Source organism: Macrotis lagotis, chromosome 4 (genome assembly GCF_037893015.1).
Source record: "Macrotis lagotis isolate mMagLag1 chromosome 4, bilby.v1.9.chrom.fasta, whole genome shotgun sequence".
In the NCBI taxonomy this organism is placed as follows: Eukaryota; Metazoa; Chordata; class Mammalia; order Peramelemorphia; family Peramelidae; genus Macrotis; species Macrotis lagotis.
Genome location: NC_133661.1, coordinates 251,032,395 through 251,050,212, shown reverse-complemented (window position 1 = coordinate 251,050,212; position 17,818 = coordinate 251,032,395). Strand labels below are relative to the sequence as shown.

General features: G+C 35.8%; 1 protein-coding gene across 3 annotated transcripts in view; it reads left to right on the top strand.

The window, feature by feature from the left end:
- LIN52 (lin-52 DREAM MuvB core complex component) overlaps positions 1-17,818 on the top strand; it is a 101,226-nt gene that overhangs the window by 47,911 nt on the left and 35,497 nt on the right. For 2 of the 3 annotated variants that reach the window (XR_012478201.1, XM_074235745.1), the window contains one exon: positions 394-17,486. The exons of the other annotated variant lie outside the window; for it this stretch is intronic. Coding sequence is in view for 1 of the 2 variants with exons in the window: in XM_074235745.1 (XP_074091846.1) it covers positions 394-404 (11 nt within the window). In the remaining variant the exon portion in view is untranslated. Of the gene's footprint in view, positions 1-393; positions 17,487-17,818 lie in introns of those variants that run through there. 3 annotated transcript variants of the gene reach the window in all.

The window sequence follows — 17,818 nt, the reverse complement described above, 5'->3', positions numbered from 1 at the left end:
CAGCAGTAAGAATTCATTTGCTTTAGTTAGAACCTGTACTGTTTACTGCTTTTGTATCCTCTAGTTTCTGTACTTGTTTTCCTGTTCAGAAAGAGGAAGAATGAATGCATTTTGGCAGATAGCTTTTTAATAGAAAGTGCTATCAAAATTAATTTTTTCCTCAAATTTATAATTTCTTTTACTTGATTATTTCAGTTAGATTCTCTAGGAGATATAATAAATAAAATTTCTCCCCTGGAATTCTTAACAATCAGAGGGGGGATAACCTGTCCTTGCTATATTTATCTGTATGGTTTTTTTTAGTTCTTAAAAAGAATCTTCCCAAATGTACAATATACAAAATAACAGCAATGTTGCAGGATGATCAGCTATGAATGGCTTCTCTCTTCTCAGCAATGCTGTGACCCAAGAGAACTCTGAAGGACTTATGATAAAGAAAACTGTCTATCCCAAAGAAGAACCAGCTGATGGTGTCTGAATACAGATTGAAGCATACTTTTTTTTAACTTTATTTTTTCTAGATTTTTTTTGGTGGGGGGGTATATTTACTTTTACAACATGACTATTATGGTAATGTTTTTCATGACTACATTTTTAATCTAGATCAAATAACTTGATTTGTGTTGGTGGGAGAAAGGGAGAGAATTGGAACTCAAAGTTTTAAAAGTGAATGTTGAAACTTGTTGAAACTTGTTAAAAATAAAATAATACAAAAAACAAAAGAATCTTCCTATAAAATTAACATCTGGTATTTTGTGATAACTTAAAACTTAAACTTGTTTATTTCTTGATACTTAAGTTAATTGTGGATGGTCAAATATGTCTCTCACTACATATTTTCCTGGGAAATATAGATGCCTCTCTGTTTTAAAAGATTTTCTGGTACTGCTTGAAAAATGAAGCTTACTATGGTTTTTTGTTCAGTTAAATTTTAGATCTGCTAACTAATATAAGATAGTTTGGCATACTAGAGAAAGAGCTGGATTCACAGTCAGGAAAACCTGGTTTCAATTTCTGCTTTTGACTTAGACTCTGTGGGAGCCTAGACAAATCATTTTTTTTTTGTTTTTTTTGTTTTTTTTTTGCAAGGCAAATGGGTTAAGTGGCTTGCCCAAGGCCACACAGCTAGGTAATTATTAAGTGTCTGAGACCGTATTTGAAACCAGGTACTTCTGACTTCAGAGCCAGTGCTTTATCCACGCCACCTAGCCGCTCCTAGACAAGTCATTTAACTTTTTCTTGTCCCATTTGACTTTCAGACGTAAAGCTGCAGAGCAGTTGCTACTTGGGTAAAGAGAGTTTCTTCACCTGGAATTTCCTAATTCAAACCACAAGGGCAGACCAAAAAACTCCAAAACTCCCTGGCTTATTTCTGTGACTTCACAATTCTTCTTTCAGTTTTCCTTTTGAGCCCCACAAGTAAACACACACACTCAAATGTACTGTTGTCCCCCAAATTTGTTTTGGCCCTGGTAGTTTGACATTGGGGATTCTTAGTTGACTATATGGAAGACCTTGGATATGACTAGGACCATAGAACCATAGATTTAGAGCCAAAAGGGACATTAGAGGGTGTGTTGTCTTTCTTTTATAGATTTGGAAACTGAGTCTTATGGAGATTAAATAACTTGCCTGATGTGCCACAGATCATAAGCTTCAGAACTGGAATTCCTTAACTACATCTGTGATTTAAGCCACAATGGTAAAAGGCCTAAGGAATCTTATTCTGACCCCATTATACAGCTTGTTCCAAAGAGCATTCCCCCAAAGAGATGTAAATAAAGGAGAATTAGTAAACTAATATTGAAAATCAGAAAATAAGCAAATAAACTCCAAAAAAGAAACTTGAAAATTTGAGGAGAAATAAATAAATTTAAAAACAAAAAGACATTAGAATTAGCAATTCTAAAAGCAGATTCTTTGAGACCTAACAAAACTGATAAACCTTAGCCCAATTAAAAAATCAAATTAACAAAGCAGAAAACAAGGTGAACCTACAACAAAGAAATACAAATAATTCTTAGGTAAGATTCTACTTTAGACAGTAAAACATCCACTACCTATAAAGGAACTACCAAAGAGGATTAAAAAAAAACCCATCCCAACCCAAATGGATTTTGTAAGATTCTGTCAGACTTTTTAAGAATTATTACTATCTCTACACTATACACATTATTTTCAAAATTTGAGAAAGAAAACACTCTACTAAACTCTTATAAGACAAATATGATATTTAAACCAGAAAATGATAAATTAAAAAAAACTTTAGGGTTAGGCCTATAATATAAATGAATAGAGATTCAAAAATAATAAAAGTTTTGACCTATTATTTGAGAGACAAAGGACCACATATAGGATAATAGGCAACATGCAGTTGTTCATTTGTGTGCAACACTTCATGACCTTGTGGACCATACTGTAAATGGGGTTTTCTTAGCAAAGAGAATGGAGTGGTTTGCCATTTCCATCTTCAGGGGAATCACCTTTTGTCAGAACTCTTCATAGTGATCTGACCATCTTGGGCAACCCTGCATGACTCTTGGTTTCAGTGAACTACACAAGCCCCTCTACCACTGCAAGGCAGTGATTCAAGAGGGGAGATTTGCAATAGATTGTCCCTCTGAGGTATAAGTCCCTCCTGCCTAGAATGTTCTCCCTCCTCATCTCCACCTCTAGTTTTCCAGGCTTTCTTCAGGTCGCAGATAAAATCTCATCTTCTACAGGAAGCCTTTTCTGTCCCTCTTAATATTAGTGCCTTACAGTATTTTCAGCTTATCCTGGATATCTTATTGTAAATAGCTATTGCAGAGTTGTCTTCCCCATTAGATTGTGAGCTGCTTGAGAGCAGAGACTGATTTTTACCTTTATATCCCCCAGCACTTAACACAGGATCTGGACATAGTAGACATTTAATGTTTGTTATTCGCTACAAGGGGCAAATGAAAGAAGTGGAAGCAACCATAGCTTTATCTTGTTTTTTTAATAAGACATATTTAATCTAATGATAGTAATTCATGTTCACTTTAGCACTTTTTAGATATTAAAAAAAGTCTCTCAATAATCCTGAGAGGTAAAGTAGTGGGGATTTTATTATCTCCCTTTTACAGATGAAGAAACAATTGCTGATAGGTTAATAGTAAATGACTAATGTGGGATTTGAATATGAGTCTCTGGACTCAGAGTTCAATACTTGATTCACAGTACATCCCATGGTGCCTCTCAAGGTAAGCTATTATTTTTGATGATGTCTATTTTCTGTACTAAATGTATTATTACCATTTAGCAGAATCTTGATAAATACTTGGATTTTTAGATTTTTAGATTATGGAAATTTGTAGTTTGTGACCTGCTAAATGTTAAATGGACTAGACAAGAGACTGTGATATACCTAAGACAGTTTAGGATTCAGCATTTAAGCACTTTTGGTGTTAGTGGTCACTTGGTCTGGCAACGTTCTTTTAAACAAAAAAATCCTTTCTGGATTATCCAGATCTGTTTATTAAATGAGTGATTCCCTGACTTCATAGTGGCTGTAATTTGGAGGTTGGGAATTTTTGTGGTACAGACATTTTATTTGTAAAGGACTTTGACTTAAAGATTCAAACAGTATCCACTTGCTAGGCAAGATTGAGCTGCCATAGAAGATTCTTCATGTTCTTTTTCTTATTTTTCTTAATAGAGAAAATCCAGTAGTTAAGTGTTTTGTTTGTGTGTGTGTGCACTTCTATTAGATTTTTTTTCCTTTGGTTATTAGTGTCTATTAGGAAATAAAATGTTTGAAATTCTATCTATGTATACTTAGCTTTTTTGCATTTTACTTAGGGTCTAGAGACCTATAATTTGTCAGTGTTTTCATTTGTTGATTTTTTTAAAATAAGTTTTTGTTGATACTGTCTTACATCATCAAAGATATCCCAAGTATCTCTTCCCCCACCCCCAATTCTTATAACAAATAATAATTTTTAGAGAAGAAACACCTGTTTGAAAATCAAGGTGGGGCAGTCTTAGGCTAACATAATTATCTTTCATAAAAGAATTATTGTCAGGACTCTTAACTTATTAATTTTCTAATTTTTTCCTCCCCTCTAGATCTTAACATTAGCCTCTATGTCAGGTTTTTAGCTAGACAATATAAATTCATTCTTGCCTGTTCTTGCTAATGGAAGGAAGTAGATACATAAATAATCCAAACTAGTAGATTATTTAAAGCTTCTTATATTTAGCATAGGGAATAAATTATTTGATTTTTTCTACAGCAGCAGACTTCTCTTCCTAATTATGTTTTTTCTTAGCCTAATAATAAAGTTAGTTCATATTCTCAGCATACACTGGTTAATGAGAGGAGGTGGCCCAGCATCTCACTAATTGACTAAGAGAAGACAGTGAGATTTTAAAAGAAAAATTGACCAAGGATATAATCTACAAAACTATAACTAGAAATTGACATTGATCTTCTTACGACATTGAAATATTGGCTAAGTTCTTTATGGATTGTATGTTTTCTTTTTTCTCAGAAGAATTCACTTCTAATTACTTCCAGAATCATGATTCCAGGTTTTATGGTCTGCCTATGTCCCTAAAACAGGTTCTTTTACTCATTGTGCCTATTGGGGTAGTTAGCTTGAGTTTTAATGTTACCCTCAAGGGCTTTTATTTAATCAGTATTGGCCTTTTAATCAGCAGTGCTCTTTTTCTGGGATCTCCTTGGGTAAATTGTTAATTGAATGGAACCATTGAAATTATAAGGCAAAGGGTCCATAATGGACTGAAGATTTAAAATGGTACCCAGTTGCTATTCTGACACTTTCATTTGAGAAGCAATTTTTAAAATAATTTTGTTTCTTGTTCCAGTATGCCATTGGTGTTAGTTCTACTAAGAATTATTGTCTTTTAACACACTAAGGTTCTCAGCTCTACTCCATTAAGGACCACTTTTCTGCCAATCAAAAGCCAGCATCCCTAAGATTGATTTTTGTTCAAATGAGTAGTAATACCTGCCTCATGACAACATTTCAAACTCTTTTATGTAAACAGAAAGCAATCAATGAATACTAATCCTGGGGATTATGTAGCTCTAAATCCAGTGGCCAGAGGAAGGATCTCAGCAGTGTATTTCTCTGTTCTTGCGTTCAAGTGGCAAACAAGCTTGCTCCTGTTCCTAAAAGCTTTCTTGCTGCTGCTGCCTTTCCTGATGCTCCTGAATGGAATTCAAAAAGACACTTAAATTTCCATAAATAAATTAGGAATTCAGTGGCTTCTTCGGGCTAATCAGGACAGGCTGATAAACCTTGCGAGCTGTTTAATAAATGAATTGTGACTGATTACCTATTAATATGGACGCCTCAGGAATTCACCCTGGGGGAAGCAGAGCAGTGAAATAGAGAGGGGCACGGCCCCCTGGGAAATCAGGGCTTCATGTTTGCAGCTTAAATATCTCTGTGAAGTATCAATAAGGAGGTAATTGAATTTTGAACACAAACATGAGTGCCGGATGGATGAAAGGGGGATGGGGGGAGCTGATCCTCTCTTCTCTGCCCCTTCATTCTCCCCTCCCCTCTTCCTTAGAGACCACTCTAGTGAAGATAGATGCTAAATCCATTAAATAAAGATTAGACTGTCGTAGAAGAAAATGGCAGCTTAGCTAGATCCCTGGGCAAATTGGGACCTTTTGCTATACAGAAAATTAAAATATACATTTTTAACAAGGGTGCTCTCTCCCTGGCAATAATACCTGTCCAGCTTGTGGGATTTGCTCTTCTTTCAGACCAGCTTTGTTTGGGTAGATCACTTTCCCTTATTAATGCCAGTCTTCCCTATATTCCTAGAGCAGACAGTCTAGTTTTATTTATTTATTTTAAAAGCTGCTATTCAGGCCTCTTCCTCTAGCATCAAGCTTGCCTCTAATCACAGGAATGGGAAGGAGATTAGTTTCCCATGAATTGAAGGTAGATAAATGTTCCTTCCTCTTAAATGGTGAGTGTAGGAGAGCCCATCACTTGTATTTCATGGATGATTGGAGGCTGTACAGGGGGACAAGAGTAAGGATTAAAAAATGGAAATAGATGTTGATATATTAGATATACTTTTACTTGGTTTTATTTCTTCCAGGTAAAGCTATTAATTTTCCTCTTCGTCCCTGTGTTTTAAGTCAGGTGACTCATAGTAGTACAGGACAAGAAGAATTGAACTTGTATAATTTCAGGTCATAGTGCCAGACCCCTTTAGGAGCAGTAATCAAATGGTCACATCACAAATTGTTGGTGCCTATGTGAATATGGATTCTAATGCTCTTTCCTTCCACCTTTTCTTGAGCCTCAGTTTTGTTTTCTCATTGCTAAATGAAGATAAAGTAAAGGAGGAAGGCCTGAAGTCACTGGTTCTGGGTTGAATCTGTTTTACCACTTCTTACTTGTATGACCTTGGGCAAGCCTCATCACCTTTCTGGGCCTCAGTTTACTGGAGTATCTGTTTAGAAAATAGGCAAGAATTAATTAACTTTTAACATCCCTTCCAGCTCTAAATCTTAGATCTGTGACTAGTTCTATAAAGTTCATTTACAACTCTGAAATTCTTTAAATTCTACTCCTTGAGTAACTTTCATGTACTCATCATTGTCCTGTGATAGTACAAAAAGTCAAAGATAAACTCCTATCTTAAAGGAACTTACAGACTTGGTGGGAGGGACCCAAAGGAGGAAAAATGAATTAACAATATAAAACAAGAAAGCCAAGAAATGCCACAGTAAAATAATTGTGAAGGCATGGAGAGGGGTTGAACATGGCATTTTCTTTGAAAGGAGACTTCCTTGCCTAGAGGAGGTAGAGTTTAGGCTTGAATTATTAGCTTCCTGAGGGAGCAGTATTAAGAAATTGAATAAGTAAAGTTAGTTTATGAAAGACCATAAGAACCAGGCACAAAAATTTAAATTTACTGAATTTAAAAGCAGTTTACTATCAAAGATTTTAAAAGAGACCAATAGCATGTTGAAGTGGTATTTAAGGTACATTGGTCTCACCTATTCTCTAAAAATCTGTTTTAGTCCCGACTCTAGAAATCTGTTATAATCCAGAAATGAAATCGTATGAGCCAGGATGGTACTATGAAGAGAATTGGATATGGGAGCCTTAACTTTTTTAAATTTTTTAAATTTAAATTTATTATTCCAATTACATGTAAAGATAGTTTTCAACATTCATTTTTTTGTAAGATTTTGAGTTCTACATTTTTCTCCCTCCCTTCTTTTCCTCCCCCTATCAGCAGGCTACTACGGTAATCCAGGGGTGGCAATGTCAGAGAAAGAAGAGGATATATTAAAAAGATGTTGCAAAGGTGAAAGTAATAGTGACTAATCTGATGTTATACATGTATAACTATGTTAAACATTTTCCATATAAGTGAATATGAGAGATTTTAAAAAAATAATTGTTTGGATTTGGGGACTAGCTAGATATAGTAAGTAGGTAAAATTAGCTTTACCTTATTCATCACTAAGATTTCAAGACCTGAATAATTCAGATAATGGTGGTGTCATTGACAAGAAAATTGGGTTGGAAGGCTATTTTTCTAGAGTAGATGATGATTTTGGTTCTAAGTCTACCATTTGGTTCTAAACTATCATTTTAAAAGCATTGAAGCTTGTGCTTAAAATCCATAGCCTGCCTTACCTTTAGTGATTAGAAGATAAAAACTTAGTTTTGTGTTTCTGAGCTATTAAATAAAAATCTATTTACAAAAATGAAACCAACCATAAGGTTCATTCAATCAATAATTTATTAGGGTCAAAGCACTGCATTTAGCACTGGGGATAGGAAAAAAAAGGTCAAAGATTGTCCCTGCCCTCAAAGCGTTTACAGTCCATGGAAGAGACAACATGCAAACAAATAGATACAAACAAGCTCTATATAGAGGATACATAGGAAATAATTAACAAAAGGAAGAGATGCTAGAATTCAGAGGTATTTGGAAACCTTTCTGTAAAAGATGAGATTTTAGTTGGAACTTAAAAGAAACCAGAGAAGATAGGTGAAGTTGAGGAAGGAGAGCATTCCAGGTGTGGAGGACAGCCAAAGAAAATGGAATGTTGTGTTTGTGGAACAGCCAGCAGGCCAGTGTCACTGGATCTAAAGAGATATGGCAGAGAATAAAGTATAAGAAGACAGGGAAAGTAGGAGGGTAGTAGGTTACAAAGGGCTTTGGATACCAATAAACTACTTTTTATTTGCTCCTTGAGCCTATAGGGAACTACTAGAGTTTATTGAGTAAGAGAGTGACATGAGTGGGACTGTTTTAGGAAAATAACTTCAGTAACTGAATAGAAGATGGATTGGAGTATGGAGAGACTTGAGGCAGACAGGCTATTTCAGTAATCCAGGGGTGAGGTGATGAGAACCTGCTCTAAAATAGTGGCAATGTCATAGAAAAAGGCAATATATTAAAGAGATGTTGCAAAGCTGAAAGCAACAGGCCTTGGCAATAGATTGGATAAGGGGATTGGGGTGAGAAATAATGAGGAATCCAGGGTCACTTCTAGGTTTCAAATCTGAGGCACTGGGAGGATATTGCCCTCTTTAGTAATAGGGAAGGCTTGGGAAGAAAGATGAGTTCATGTAATGAGTTTTAGATGTCTGAAAGTTGGACATACAAGATAGGAAGTCAGTAGAGAGATTGGGGTAGATTTGAACCTATAGAGATAGTGATTAAATCCATTGAATTAGTATAGAAGAATAAGAGGAAAAAGATTTAGAATGGAACCCTGTGGAATATCTATGGTTAGAAGGCATGATCTAGATGAGGATTCAGCAAATAATTCTAAGAGGAGGTTGTCAGGTAGAAGAATGGTATCCTGAAAATTTAGAAAAAAAGAGTATTGAGGAGAGTGTGATCAGTATAGTCAAAGAGACTGCAAAGAGGTCAAAGAGAATTAAGACTAAAAAAACATCATTGGATATGGCAACTAAGAGATCACTGGTAACTTTGGAGAGAGCATTTTCAGTGGACTGATAAAGTCAGAAGTGTGTGTGTGTGTGTGTGTGTGTGTGTGTGTGTGTGTGTGTGTACATATATATGGAGCTAAGAAGAGAAAGTAGAGTTACTTATTGAAGATGACCTTTTTGAGGAGTTTATCTAGAAAGGGCAGAATAGATATAGTAATGAAAGGATCAAGTAAGGGTAATAGGAAATTTTACTTCATTTTTCATTTCTTTCAGCTCCAAATGTCTTCCCTTATCTATTGTGCAGGTAAGAAATATATTAAGTGAGAGTTTTTTTGAGAATGGGGGAGATATGGGCACTTTTGTAGGCAGCAGAGGAATCAGTAGACAAGGAAGGAGTGCAGAAGATAGGGCAATCTCTTGTCAGAGATGGGCTAGAATGGAGTCTCTTGAACAAGTTAGAGGGGTTAGCCTTGATAAGGAGTAATACCATTTCATCATGTGAAACAGGAGTGAAAGGAGGAAAAAGTGTCAGAGGGCCTCTAAATGATTGATGAGGAAGAGGGGAGAAGAGGGAGTTTACAGAGAATGACCTCAATTTTTTTCTGTAAAATATGAAGTAAGGCTCTTAGCTGAGAGAGTGGGAGGAGGGGGAGCTAGAAGAAGGTTGAGGAGAGATGAAAAGGTTTGGAAGAGTCACTGTGGAGAATGTAATAGTGAGTTGATAAGGAAAGTATAGTAGGATTGTCGAGCAGCAGGGAGGACCCAGTTTAGGTTATATAACATAAATTTGTGTGGACCAGTCAGAAAGATTGTGTGATTTTCTCTACCTTTGTTCAGCAGCATATGTGTGAGAGTAAAGAGAACAATAGTGGTGAACATGATCAGTGATAGGATTAGAGGATAGGGTAGGTTATTCCTTAGGGTCAAGATAGGGGAAAGAGAAGAGAGTAGCTAGTGAGGGGGATATGAACTGGGAGAGCATTGAAGGATCAAGGGACTGGATGTTATGGTGCCAATCAAAAGTAGGGTTTTGTGAGGGAAAGGAGAAAGACAGATGAAAAGCCAATAGGTTATGATCAGACAGGGGATTTTAGAATCCTTGAATGTAGAGGTGGTGTATTTGTGGGGTGATGACAGGTTCAAGTGTATGACCATCTTTATATATGACTGAGTGGAGATGGAAGAGATGATCTTGGGAAGTGAGTAGGTTGAGGAACTGAGTTAAGTTGAAGTTCCTTAGCATAAAGGCAAGAGCTGGGGGACTTAAAAGAAAATTGTGAGCCAGGTACCTGAACTCATTGAGGAAAGAAGGGAAGGGACTTAAGGATTTATATTCCCTTTATATCTTGTGCCTTTCTATTTAAAGATAACAGTCAAAATCTTGCACAGCTGTTCATTTTTTACATGACTGTTTTTTTTTCCTAATCATTTTGTTGTTGTTGTTGTTGAGTCATTTCAGTCATAACTGACTCCTCCTGAAACACTGTTTGGGATTTTCTTGGCAAAGATACTAGAGTGGTTTACCATTTCCTTCTCCCAACTCATTTTACAAATGAGGAAACTGAGGCAAATGGTTAAATGATTTCCCTTGGGTAACAAAACTGTTAAGTGTCTGAAGCCAAATTTGAACTCCAGGCCTAGCACTCTTATCAATTGTCCCATTGCCCCAGTTTCTAATCCTGCATATCTTTAATAATGTCTTTAATTGCCACTTTTTAAACATAGGTGAGCTATCATTGGTAACATGCTGCAGCCTGCTTAACAAATTCAGTTCAACAAATAGTTATTACATACCCACTTATATTCAAGGCACTGTACAGGGATTACAAAAATGAAAAAAAAATTTCTTTGATCTCGAGGATATAATGAGGAGGAATGAAGAACAATAACATGCACTTATATAAATATAATACAAGGAAAATGTGATAGGAATAAGAGAAAGAGTGATGCAGTGTTCTTTAAAAAAGTTTGAGGATGGAGGGGGCCTTTAGAAAGACTTCCATGTGGAGATGATACCTGAAATAGACCCTTAAAGGAAAAGAAAGATTAGATGAGGAGTAAACAGATTCTGATCATAGAACCTTTAGAAAGACCTCCATGTGGAGATGGTACCTGAAATAGACCCTTAAAGGAAAAGAAAGATTAGATAAGGAGGAAACAGATTCTGATCATAGAATACTCTGTGAATACACAAAAGTAGGAGAGATGATTGCCTTTGTAGTGCCATTTAGCTGAAACATAGAATGTGTAAAGTTTAAGATTTTCTGTTACTACTTCCATTGGAGACCATTCTTTTTCCTCCCTTATCCTCAAATCTCTCAAACCCCATCTAAACCCCATTGGGTCCTCTTGATGGCTCATAACCTTTAGATAAGATAGGATTTACCAGCTCTCTTCCTTCTGGTGAGATGGAAGACCATTGGGCCTTTTCATCTGCACAGTGTCTCAAAAGTCATCCAGGCTTTTCTAGTCCAGTTTTTTTCCCCTCACCTTTTAGAGCATCCTGTGGACTCCTGCTCATTGCTGTCACCCTGATCTCTGCACCCTGAGCACTTCCAGGTCTTATCATTGACCTCTGCAGTTGTATTTTCTTTTGTTTTGTCTTCCACAATTAGAGTGTAAGTTTCTTGAGGTGAAAGCACTGACTTTCTTTTTCTATTTGCATTTTCAGCACTTGGCACAATGCTTGGCACATAGCATTTAATAAACACATTTTCATTTGCTTATATGAAATAAGGCTTAGAAACTCACCATGTCTTTCTATTATTCTTGAGATCTTTTGTAATTTTGATTTCTTCTGAAATGATGATATCCCATAACTTATAGTCATCCAACATCATCAGTATTGTAATGGTTTTAAAGAGTTTGCTTTTTATTATGGTGAGAAGTTTGTTATCACTGAAAGAAAGTATAACCATTTAAAAAGTGCTATCCAACCTAATCTTTTACCTAATTGTGTACCCAGCTCTTTGTCCAGTTATAACCCTTGTCTAAGGTACTTTTATATTTATTATGATGGACTGACTTCACAGTCTTGATACTTCACTTGCTCAGCATTTTTTCAAAACAGATGATAAATCTTTATTACTATCAAATGATGCCACAGTGCCGTTTGTCACTTATTTCCTCCTTTTACCAGGTGATCAATTGTATATTCCACCAAAATATCATTTATTTCTGCTTCTATGCTTGAGCAAATGTTCATCATTGTGTGTTTTTACTCTGTATCCTAGATTTCTTCAAATGAATGTTTGTTGAATGCAGTGGTATTTCATCATGCACACACACACACACACACACACACACAAACACACACACACACACACACACACACACACACACACACACACTTTTTTTCTTTACTTTTTGAATTCGATTGACCACCCCTTACATGGATGTATTTCATTACTTTGTTTCACTTAAAAACCTAATGATCAATTGCAGAAAGCCAGAAATAGTGAATACATCTTTCTCAGATCATAATTCAACCTCAGATCATCATTTAACCTCCTTTGCCCTGAAATCTTTGGTTCATTTCATTTATTATATACTATCTTCAATTTGTATACAGTTATCTCCCTCTTATTTTTTACTGAGTCTTTTGAATTGTTTTCTCTTCTGATAATCTTCCTATATTGTACCTCTTACTTTTCATGGTATGTTGCTTGGAAAATATGCAGTGAATTTTCTCTTTCTGCCTTCATTGTCAGTTTAAAGCCCTATTGATCAGATTCTTGAGACTCCAGGCAAATACATTTTACTAGCTCTTATTAAATGTACTTCTGTCTCAAAACACATTATTTTTAGCTTTAAACTGTGGTCCCAATATTTTGGTCCTATTTTCTATTATGCCCTCTTAACTTTCCCAGTCTTCTACCTTCTGAAGTCCCCTTATGTCTGATCTGCGGTGATAAAACAGTCTTAACATTCCCATCTTTATCCAGAATTTTATAATTCAACCACAACAAGCATCTATTAAGCATTTACTACTAATAATAATGTTTATCCTTTATTTTTAGAAGACAATCATGACATCAGGAAGTGATGCCATGACAAGCACATGAATTAGATTGGGGGGGGGGGGGTCCTGTGCTAAGTCACCAGACTCATTTTCTTGTCCAAAGTCCTCTGGGTTCAGTGGCCAGATATGGATCAGGACTGGAGATGACCCTGGCAATCAGAGTTAAATGATTTGCCCAAGGTCACAAACCAGTGTCAACTGTCTGAGGTTAGATTCAAACTCAGTTCCTCTAGACCCCAAGGCCAGTGCTCTATCCACAACATCACCTAGATGCTCTTCAACTTACATCCAATTCACATACTTGTCATATCAAGCACTTAGTATGACTCATGAACTATGCTAAATGCTGGAGAGTCAAAGACACAAATGAATCCCCCTCTGGCTCACAAGAGGCCAAAAATGCAATATCTATAAGATAAATAAAGACATTACTGGGGAGCACTGAGGAAGAAGTGGGAAGAAAAACCTCATGTAAGGGATGATGTTTGGGCTGAACTTTGAGTTCTAAGAGGTAAAAGGAACAAGAAAGTATATTCCAGGGGAGCAGAGTCTGTACAAAGAAATGAGATGACACATGGAATGTCATGTGTGAGGAATAGCATGAAAGTCAGGGCTGTCTGTACCTAGTAAGTGTGAAAGTGAATGATGTGAGTGGTAAGCCTGGACTGAAGTGGTAAGGCTGAAGCTGGATCGGGAGGGGCTCTAAATGCCAGAATGAGGAGCTTGTGTTTGATCCTGGAGGGGGTGGGGGGACCAGTGAAGTTTATTGAATTATTTACTTGTCCAGGGTCAAGCTACCCAGTTAGTAAGTTTCTGAGGCCCCATATGAACTTAGATTTTCCTGGCTGGGCCTGGTACTCTTTGTACTGCTTCACTACTTGCTTATATAAATTAATAAATAAATATATGTTTTAGGGAAGAAGATGTACTCAAAATTTTTTGCCAATTTAGATATGTGATCAGAAAAGCTTAGAGATCACTGGTGTAAGAAAATGAAAAGTTAAGTGATTTGGCCAGGGCCACATAGCTTGAGTCAAAAACTCAAATCTAGGTTTTCTTGACTTTTTATTCACTCTGTCCATCTGCTTCTTTTAGGTGAAGCACATACCTCCTAATAATTACTAAACAATTAAATGACTGTGATTTCTTTCCTGTATGGCAGAACTAATTCAAATTCATTAGGCCAGTGCTCACTTGAAATAAATACTTCCTTTTCACCTGACTTTACCTTTCATTCCACAAATAATTCTCAAGAAGCTTCTAGTTAAATTGTGTTGTAATTTCCAATATGCCATACCTGCAGTAATGTTGTTTTCATTTAGTAACTGCAGATTGTGTGTGTAAAATGCTCAAAGGACTCATACTTCATGACTTGCCTAGTTTAAAAAGGTTCTACAGTAGTGAAATGTATTGTTAGTTTTGAGGTTATTACATAAAAATTTCTTTTAATTGTAGCTGTTCACAATAAATGGGAGAATTTCACTTCTAGAAGTTCTTTTAGATATATTCTTTGTCTTTCTAGACATTAACTATTTTTTGGTGGGGAAAGGGGCCCACTTGTTTTTCACAGATCCTTTTATTTATTGTCTTCTAAACATTTAATTAACTTACTCTTAGCATTTATGTTATCATTTGGAAAAGGTAAATTATGTTCAATCTAACACTGGTATTTTACCAGACATCTTTTCTAAAAGTGATTTAAGGCAGTTTATAATCACTCTTTGCAGTCTTGAGGTCAGTTTTCAATTCATGTGACTCATATATCCTAGCCAGTTTTAATTAATTTTGCAAGGAAGATGTCAGGAGGAACTATCACATGCTTTCCTATAATCAAATTATTTTCGTCTATTAGATTTTCTTTGCCCACTAATCTTGGCATTCTGTCACAGCAAAACATAAAAGTTTCTTTAGCATGGTTGGTTCTTTAACCATGCTTATAGATTCTTAGTGTGTGTGTGTGTGTGTGTGTGTGTGTGTGTGTGTGTGTGTGTGTGGTCCAGCTAATCTTTTTATGTTTATGAATTTTCTGATTTATTTCTTTTCCCCATTTATTTGTAGTTTAATGCCATTTTTAAAACAGGACATACATTTATGGTACTGATAGTAAATATAACAGACCAGGCAGTATCACTTGACTTGAACTTTAATAGGGATAAATTGAATGGTTCATGATCTCATCAATGTAGATTTCAATTGTGACAGTTGTTTCTTACCTTAGAATATAAATTCCTTAACAATGAGGTATTAGTTTTTCCCCTTCTACCCAACTTTAAGCACAAATAATAGACACTTCATAAATACTTATTGATTGACAGAGGATCGTCCTAGACCTTGGTCTTTTCATAACAATCATTGCAACATCTGGATTATTTGTGTATGTCTTTGCTCTTGGTTCAGAACAGCCCTAACTTCTTATCCGAATATTCAGATACTTAATGATATCTTTTATACACTTTTCATGTGCAAGTAGCTGCCAGTCACATTTCTTATACCTGACTTTAGCTTATATTGTTCTTGCTTTGCCTATAGCCTTCCTCCAGGATTGTTATTCCATAGATTCATAGCCATCAAGTATCATATAGAAAATATTATTTTATTAAAAGAGGTTCCAAAAAGATATGTGACTTAGACATAAAAATTGCTATCATAAAAAATTAAAGGAACAAGGAAGAAATTACTTTTTGCAACCACTGATAGGGGGGAAGTATTTCAGAAACAAAGAGTAGAGAGGATCACAGAAAATAAAATGGACAATTTTAAGTACATAAAATAAGTGTTTGCACAAACAAAACCAATGCAACTAAAATTAGAAAGGAAATGTATACCTAGAAAAAAAATCTTTTAGTTATTCCCCAATAGACAAAAGTAGGCATTTCTCAAAGAAAGAAATTCATGTTCCAAATCACTAATAATTGAAGAAATATAAATTTAAAGCAACTCTGATGATTTATATCAAATTGTTAAATATGGAAAATAACTTGTTGGAGGGGCTACAGAAAAATGGGCATACTAATGCAATGTTTTTCTTTTCTTTTTTTAATTTAAATTTATTTTTTATTAAAGATATTATTTGAGTTTTACATTTTTCCCCCCAATCTTGCTTCCCTCCCCCTCCCCCCCACAGAATGCACTCTGTCAGTCTTTACTTTGTTTCCATCTTGTACCTTGATCCAAATTGGGTGTGATGAAAGAGAAATCATATCCTTAAAGAGAAGTCTAAGAGGTAACAAGATCAGACAATAAGCTATCTGGTTTTTTTTTCTAAATTAAAGGGAATAGTCCTTGTACTTTGTTCAAACTCCACAGCTCCTTATCTGGATACAGATGGTACTCTCCTTTGCAGACTGCCCAAAATTGTTCCCCATTATTGCACTGATGGAATGAGCAAGTCCTTCAAGCTTGAACATCACTCCCATGTTGCTGTTAGGGTATACAGTGTTTTTCTGGTTCTGCTCATCTCACTCAGCATCAGTTCATGCAAATCCCTTCAGGTTTCCCTGAAATCCCATCCCTCCTGGTTTCTAATAGAACAATAGTGTTCCATGACATACATACATACCACAGTTTGCTAAGCCATCCCCCAATTGAAGGACATTCACTGGATTTCCAATTCTTTGCCACCACAAACAGGGCTGCTATAAATATTTTTGTACAAGTAATGTTTTTACCCTTTTTCCTCATCTCTTCAGGGTATAGACCCAGTAGTGGTATTGCTGGGTCAAAGGGTATGTACATTTTTGTTGCCCTTTGGGCATAGTTCCAAATAGCTCTCCAGAAGGGTTGGATGAGTTCACAGCTCCACCAACAGTGTAATAATGTCCCAGATTTCCCACGTCCCTTCCAACAATGATCATTATCCTTCCTGGTCATACTGGCCAATCTGAGAGGTGTGAGGTGGTACCTCAGGGAAGCTTTAATTTGCTAATGCAATGTTTTTCAAAGCTGTGAATTGGATATAGCTGCTCTGGAAAGCAATTTAGAATTATACTTTTTAACTCAGCTATTCTACTACTATACCTGTACCTCAAGGAGATCAAAGGTAAAAGTCTGATATACAAAAATATTTATAGCAGTTCTTTCTGTTATAACAAAGAACTGGAAGTTAGGAGATGCCCATCTGTTGTGGTATGACTTAGCAAATTGTGTTATGCATTACTACCTGAATTGCCATAAGAAGTGATAAAATACACTGTTTCAAAGAAACTTAGGAAGATAATAATGTAAGCAAAATGAAGAGAACAGTTTTTTTTTTTTTTTGCAAGGCAAATGGGGTTAAGTGGCTTGCTCAAGGCCACACAGCTAGGTAATTATTAAGTGTTTGAGACTGGATTTGAACCCAGGTACTCCTGACTCCAGGGCTGGTGCTTTATCCATTGTGCCACCTAGCCGCCCCGAGAACAGTTTCTAAAATAAAAAAAAATTGTTAAAAATACTTTAAATGACTATCAGTCATCTAGAAGAATACTACTCACCTGCTGAGAGAGAGAGAGAGAGAGAGAGAGAGAGAGAGAGAGAGAGAGAGAGAGAGAGGAATGACTACAAAATGCAAAATAAAATATACATTTATAGACTTAATCAGTTTAGGAGTTTGTATTGCTTCTCTGCATATCTGTTATAAGAGCTTGGTTTTCCTTTTCTTTTTTTTATTTTGCCAATTTGGATTTGAAATGGGAGGTAGAAGAGGGATAGCTGGTAAGAAAGAAAGGTGACCCATCTTTTATAATATATACACAGAAGGAGACAAAGAGAAGACAACTTTGAAAGTTGCAAGTTGAATTTATTATATATTTTTAAAGAAAGCAATTTATACATACTTGAGATTCACAATTTCATGTATAAACTTTTTCTCTTCTATGTTTTTGGA